Genomic DNA, 7,788 nt, shown 5'->3' on the forward strand with positions numbered 1-7,788 from the left:
AGTTCTGTTATACTCACAGACATCATTCAAACCGTTTTAGAAACTTCAGAGTGTTTTCTATAGATTTTAGCTTCTGGGCCTGTGTAGCAGGAGGTTTACTCTGGGCACGCTTTACATCCGAACGTGAAAATGTTGCCCCCTATCCCAAACAGGTTTTGGTCTTGCTCACATCAGCTAAGGATTGAGGGATCACAGTCGTCCGGAACAGCTGGCGCTCTCATGCATGCTTCAATGTTGATTGCTTTGAAACAAGAATAAAAGGCATTTAGCCTGTCTGGTAGGCTCACATCATTGGGCAGCTCGCGGCTGAGTTTCCCTTTGTAGTCCGTAATGGTTTGCAAACCCTGCCACATCCAACGAGCATCAGAACCAGGGTGTAGTTGGATTCAATCTTAGTCCTGTACTGACGCTTTGCCTGTTTGATGCTTCGACATGGTGTGATACACCATCCAAAGTGTAATTTATAACTTCACCTTGCTCAAAGAGATATTCAATGTCTGTTTTGTTTTTTTGCCCATCTACCAATAGGTCCCCTTTTTGCGAGGCATTTGAAAACCTCCCTTGTCTCTGAGGTTGAATCTGTTTGAAATTCACAGCTCAACTGCAGGACCTGACAGATAATTGTATGTATCGGATACAGACATGAGGCAGTCATTCAAAAATCATGTTAAACACTATTTCACATAGTGAGTCTGTGTGACTTCGTAAGCACATTTTACTCCTGAACGTATTTAGGCCATAACAAATGGGTTGAATACTTATTAAGTTAGGACATTTCAGTTTTAAATATTTGGAAAAATGTCTACAAACATAATTTCACTAACATTATAGGGTATGTGTGTATGCCAGTGACACAATCTAATTTTAATCAAAAAAGTCAACTAGTGTAATTTATTGGTTAGAGTTTGGACACACCTACTCATTCAAGGGTTTTTCTTTATTGTTTTTTACATTGTAGAATGATAGTGAAGACATCAAAACTATTAAATAACACACATGGAATCATGTAGTAACCAAAAGTGTTAAACAAATAGCTTTGCACACTCTTGCTATTCTCTGAACCAACTTCACCTGTAATGCTTTTCCAACAGTCTCAAAAGAGTTCCCACATTTCCTGAGCACTCATTGGCTGCTTTTGCTTCACTCTGCAGTGCAACTCATCCCAAACCATCTCAAATGGGTTGCGGTCTGGGGATTGTGGAGGCCAGGTCATCTGATGCAGCACTCATCACTCTCTTTCTTGGTCAGATATCCTTTACACAGCCTGGAAGTGTGTTGGGTCCTGTTGAAAAATGAATGATAGTCCCACTAAGCGCAAATCAGATGATGTGGCGTATTTCTTCAGAATGCTGTGGTAGCCATGCTGGTGAAGTGTGCCTTGAATTCTAAATAAATCTGTGTCACCAGCAAAGCACCATCACACCTCCTTCATGCTTCACGGTTGGAACCACACATGCGGAGATCATCTGTTCACCTACTCTGCATCTCACAAGGACATGGCGGTTGGAACCAATAATCTCCAATTTGGACTCATCAGACCAAAGGTCTAATGTCCATTGCATGTGTTTCTTGGCCCAAGCAAGTCTCTTCTTATTATTGGTGTCCTTCAGTAGTGGTTTCTTTGCAGCAATTCGACCATGAAGGCCTGATTCCTCTGAACAGTTGATGTTTAGATGTGTTACTTGAACTCTGAAGCATTTATTTGGGCTGATATTCCTGAGTCTGTTAACTAACTTACCCTCTGCATTAGAGGTAAATCTGGGTCTTCCTTTCCTGTGGAAAGGAAGGTCCTCATGAGAGCCAGTTTCATCATAGCGCGTGATGGGTTTTGCGACTGCATTCAAAGAAACTTTCCAAGTTTTTGAAATGTTCCGCATTGACTGACCTTCATGTCTTAAAGTAATGGACTTTGGTTTCTCTTTGCTTATTTGAGATGTTCTTGCCATAATATGGACTTAGTCTTTTACCAAATAGGGCTATCTTCTGTATCCCTACCTTGTCACAACACAACTGATTGTCTCAAACACATTAAGGAAAGAAATTCCACAAATTAACAAGGCACACCTTTTAATTTATATGCATTCCAGGTGACTACCTCATGAAGTTGGTTGAGGGAACACCAAGTGTGTGCAAAGCTGTCAAGGCAAAGGGTGGCTACTTTCAAGAAACTCCATTTTAAAATATATTTTGATTAGTTAAACTTTTTTTTTTGGTTACTACATGATTCGAAATGTGTTTTCATAATTAATTATTCAACAAATGTAGAAAATAGTACAAATAAAGTAATGCCCTGGAATGAGTAGGTGTCCACATTTTTGACTGGTACTGTATATAAAATACTATACTAATAATACAATGGGCTAATCTCAAATGAATACTCATTGCCACCTTTCAAAACCCATTGGTCTCACCCCTCTGACCTTCTCCTCCAATGGGTTTTGAGGAGGCGAGGACACAATGAGTTGCAAGTGAGTCTCCCAAAATTTGACATTTTTGTCCATGCTATGGAGAGTTTATTTTAAAATCAAAAGACTGTATGCTTGCAAGATGATGTACTAGTGACTAGCTGTTGAGACAAGGATGTGCACACACTTGAGTCACCTGTACTGTACCATTCATATTCAAAGAACTGCACCTGTGTGAAAGCAGAAGATTTTACTCAGCAAAAGAGTTGACATGCTCTTAACAAATACTAAATCAGTGACACAGCATCTCTTTGAAATTGGATGATAAACAAAGCCCATGTTTAATGTGATTCCCAAATCAGAAAATACATTACTCTCAAAAACCAATCATGTACGTGGTACAGTAGTCATTACAGACATCTTGCACAAACAATTAATTGAATGAACTATAAAATACTGAAATGTATGTTACATCAAACAAGATATAACAAAGGAGTACAAATAAATCAGTTTAATACAATGCAGATTGAGAAAAGGGAACATTTTACAGAATTTACAGATGTTTTAAATTAATAATCTCGGAACATTAGGTAAGACTATTTGATTTGGAAGCTATGTGTGAGGGAAAACAAACAAAAAAAGTTGTAATTAAAACCAGTTCTGAATGCTAGATACAAATACTGCCATTACTAAGTGAAAAGAAAAACAATAACAAATTATGGCTGTAGAACAGTTTTAGCTTAAAAGTTGGACAGAGTTCCAACACTTCAGAGATTAAGGTTTCCTTCCATCTCTCCATGAAGATTACACTGATCTAGGCTGTTTGGGTCAAAGATATACAGAGGACTCATCTTTGTATCTGTGCAATTATAGCGTTTGTGACAGCATGGGCAGCACGATTGAGGCAATCTCCATTCTTAAGTAGTCAAATTTCTACTTTACAATTGGCTGATCCCTTCTGATGACCCAGTTGGACATTACTCCATCAGAGTCACCAGGAGGGATCAGCCAATGAAGTTAAAAGTCCCACCCAGTTGATTACATTAAAATGGTGGAAGCCCTCAATGGTGCTGCCCAGGGTAATACAGCCTTTTGGCCACTAGAGGCCTCTATCACTCTCTATGGGATGGGTAGGTGGAAACAATCTGGCTGAGCACTTGCTTTCATCAACCCATTTCTGTCAGATTAGTGATCAACTCTAGAACGTTAAGGAGAAATACAGATGGATGGAAAGGTTGCATCTCAATAGTCAAAAAATACCTATTTTCCTCATCTCCTTTATCTGCATTGATATGAAATAACTGGACAGGTGAGAGCATTTCTAAATGGCATCCTCCACATTCCCTCACCAGTGCTGTGTTTACATGTCAGTTCAGATAAAGGAAAGGAGATGAAGAGAAGAAGCAATGTTAAAGGATTGAGATGCACCAATAAAGTATTCAAACAGAGCCATAACTTAATGTTAACCTGATGGTCTTACAAGGCCATTCATGTCAAACTATGGCTCCCAAAATGCACTGCATACAGACGGGTCCTAGGTGTGGGTGGTGACACACCAGAAACGGTGGAGTTTTGCCGCTTTCAAAGCAACTCGGAAACTCTGACATTTCCGACTTAGAAACTCATTGTAAAAAAAATGAGCTCAGCTTCCCCACTTGGAAAATATCAGAATCAACCAATAGGAAGCTCTACGCAAAAAAAAAACGTATGTACATTTTAACTCAAGAGGTTCGGAGTTTCCGAGTTGTCTTAAAAACAATTTCTAAACACTTCATGTCTTGACATTTTAACCTCAACTGAAATGTTCATATTTTTCTCGAATGGATTGTATTCCCCTCGGGTCTTCAGTCATGATGAAGCGCTGTGTAAAATATTATCCACACCACCTGGAAAGAGAAGGGGTTAGCCATGGATAAAGGACATTTTCACATACAGTATCAGAAACTGATACAGATTGAGAGACTTTTGGCTATTTTCAGTTCTTGTGAAAACAGTGTTTTGTTCAATTCTCAGAACCATATCAGGGTACTGAATCCATGCTGTTGTGCAGGTTCTTTTTTACATCACTGCAATATCCAATTGAACTCTTAATAGATCACGTATCAGGCTTTAACTTCAATGAGATGGGGGCGGAATGTAGCCTAGTGGTTAGAGCATTGGACAAGTAACCAAAAGGTTGCAAGATCGAATCCCTGAGCTGACATGGTGAAAATATGTTGTTCTGCCCCTGAACAAGGCAGTTAACCCACTGTTCCTAGACCATCATTGAAAATAAGAATTTGTTCTTAACTGACTTGCCTGGTTAAATAAAGTTTTTATTTTATTTTAAATAAAACATGTGTTAGTGCTACTGCTAACAAGGAACAAAATACAAAATCATAGGAGTCACAACTATTGCTAAATGCCGACAACCTAGCAAAGGATTGATTAATCTTGAGGAAGAAGTCACTGAGGGGTGAAGCTAATGGCTACTCAAAGACCAGTGGGTTTGACGGATTACTATTTGCATTAATCTTGACTGTAACAAAGGCCACAACAACTTCTGGGCTTTGTCTTCACAATGTCAATGTAGCTAGCTAAAATACAAAATCATAGGAGTCACAACTATCATTGGCACTTGAGGCAGGGAAATCAGATCCCTCAGCCATGTCCCCAGACTAAACAATCTCTCTATGACTAGGGTTGGTGACCACTGACCACAAAATAAATACTACCTGGAACATTACTTCAACAGAGGTTAAACAGATGTGTGCGTACCAGGAATAATGCAAAGGATGTCATGAAGCCTTCTTTGGTGAGTTCCCACGTTCCTCCATATTCCTCCTCGTCCACCTGCTGAAAGCTGCTGAAGTACACATACAGGACCCCCGCGTTGATGACACAGAATCTGGAGGACGAGAGGGTAGTGTTAGACAGAGATGGAGCCGTCGTTGTTATTGAAGTTAAGGAACAGTTGTTATAGTTGTTTGGGAAAAAACAGGAAGGGAACAAGGGAGAGGGAATCTATACACAAAGATGTTACTGTTGAAAAATAAATGATTAACACTGCAAGAGGTAGTTGTTTTAAGGGGATGTATCGTAGAGAGATTCATCGAACCAGTGTACTCTCCTGGCCCTGCAGTCCACAATGAGTGCAAAAGGAGAGTAGGCGTTATGATACTTACATGGCTATTCCTAGGAAGCCTTTTAGTGGTGCAACACCCCATATCACGCCAAGGATGAGAGCGATAATCTGTCGAATCCAGTAGATCACATCTAAAAACTCATCCTAGAGAGTAGCAGAAGAAAAGGATAAAAGTAAGTGAGTTGTTTCAAAGAGGAGCAAGTAATGTCAGTCACATTCATAAATTATTCTATATTCATCACTGGCAAGTTTCCCCTGCAGACAGTATCCAGAAATTTCCACAAATTCATGTACGAGCGTAGTGTAAACAGTGGTACGTTTGAGAGCTGCTGTGCTAAATGCCGACAACCTAGCGAACGGTTGATTAATCTTGAAGAAGTCACTGAGGGGTGAAGCTAATGGCTACTCAAAGACCAGTGGGTTTGACGGATTACCATTTGCATTAATCTTGACTGTAACAAAGGCCACGGCAACTCCCGGGCCCTATCTTCACAATTTCAATGTAGCTAGCTAAAATACAAAGTCATACGAGTCAGAACTATCGTTGGCACTTTAGACATGGAAATCAGATCCCTCAACCATGTCCCCAACCTAAATAGCTAACGTTAGCCTACCCCGACGTTACCCGATCCTGATTCCTGGTGACAGCCAGCTAGCACCGTTAGCATGCTGGTTAAAGTTAGCTGTCTGGCCAATCAAGTGAGGGCCCAATATGAAAACGCTAAATATCCAGCTTTGTTAAAAATATACATGAAAAACAACAATATCATTATAATCAGATGAGCTAAACCAACCTTCTCTTCCCATACAGCGGTACTATTTAAGACTTTGCTCCATGTGGACTGCTTTACACCCCCATTGGCGAAATGAACTTCTTCTTTTCTCTTTGAACCGTTCGTCATTCTCTGCTGTTACCCCCTTGCTCTGCAGACGTTAAATTTAGCTCCGCGTGCAACACACCTTACAATAATGTTATTATTATACGGTTTCCGTCGTCTATTTCAATCGATTATTATTGTCAAATGTTTACAAAGGGCTAAAGGAACCACCGCACTGCTGACCCAACAGACTTCATGCGCAGGAAGGACTTGACCCGAAATTAGCCTGTCGGTAAGAGCCAATAAGAAAATGCTACGTTCACCCAACTGACAAGTTTCACACAAAAATAAAAGACAGCGCCCTCTGGAGGTGGAGTCATGCTATTTGCCTCTTTCTTTTTGTCTTTCTGGTTTTGTTGTTCGGCTCCTCTGGCCTTTCAAATGATAGAGCTGTGTTCTAATCATAGATGCATAGCAGTATTTTCAGTGTCTTTGAGTATGGCTGATGTAGATTATGGAATGGAGGGTGTACTTTCTTCAATGTGGAAGTCTTTGGAATAGTCTTTGGAATAGATACTTAAATGCAACTCACAATGTATCACTATTGTAGCAATTGATGGGTAAAAATGCTTGAAGTAGTCTCTCTAGACATCCAGGTCCAGAACTGGACTATGCCTGAAGTTAAGTTGACTCTGTGGCAGTGGTGTAAAGTACTGAAGAAAAAATACTTTAAAGTACTACTTAAGTAGTTTTTTGGAGTATATGTACTTTACTTAACTATTTATATTTTTGACTACTTTTACTTTTATTTCACAACATTTCTTAAGAAAATATTGTACTTTTTACTCCATACATTTTCCTTGACACCCAAAACTACTCGTTACATTTTGAATGCTTAGCAGGACATGAAAATGGTCAAATTCACACATTTATCAACCGAACATCCCTGGTCATCCCTACTGCCTCTGATCTGGCAGACTTACTAAACAGAGAACATCCCTGGTCATCCCTACTGCCTCTGATCTGGCAGACTCACTAAACAGAACATCCCTGGTCATCCCTACTGCCTCTGATCTGGCAGACTCACTAAACAGAGAACATCCCTGGTCATCCCTACTGCCTCTGATCTGGCAGACTCACTAAACAGAGAACATCCCTGGTCATCCCTACTGCCTCTGATCTGGCAGACTCACTAAACAGAGAACATCCCTGGTCATCCCTACTGCCTCTGATCTGGCAGACTCACTAAACAGAGAACATCCCTGGTCATCCCTACTGCCTCTGATCTGGCAGACTCACTAAACAGAGAACATCCCTGGTCATCCCTACTGCCTCTGATCTGGAGGACTCACTAAACAGAGAACATCCCTGGTCATCCCTACTGCCTCTGATCTGGAGGACTCACTAAACAGAGAACATCCCTGGTCATCCCTACTGCCTC

General features: G+C 40.4%; 1 protein-coding gene across 1 annotated transcript; it reads right to left on the reverse strand.

Annotated features, from left to right (window-relative positions):
• Positions 1-2,640: 2,640 nt before the first annotated feature.
• On the reverse strand, positions 2,641-6,673 carry rab5if (RAB5 interacting factor). Its single transcript, XM_020476728.2, has 4 exons — positions 6,324-6,673; positions 5,570-5,673; positions 5,163-5,292; positions 2,641-4,291 (listed from the first exon to the last, which is right to left on the reverse strand). The coding sequence occupies exons 1-4, from the start codon at positions 6,429-6,431 to the stop codon at positions 4,250-4,252; spliced, it is 384 nt and encodes a 127-aa protein (XP_020332317.1). The 5' UTR covers positions 6,432-6,673; the 3' UTR covers positions 2,641-4,249.
• Between the last annotated feature and the right edge of the window lie 1,115 nt (positions 6,674-7,788).

The sequence above is a fragment of the Oncorhynchus kisutch genome, linkage group LG24, assembly GCF_002021735.2.
Source record: "Oncorhynchus kisutch isolate 150728-3 linkage group LG24, Okis_V2, whole genome shotgun sequence".
NCBI lineage: Eukaryota > Metazoa > Chordata > Actinopteri > Salmoniformes > Salmonidae > Oncorhynchus > Oncorhynchus kisutch.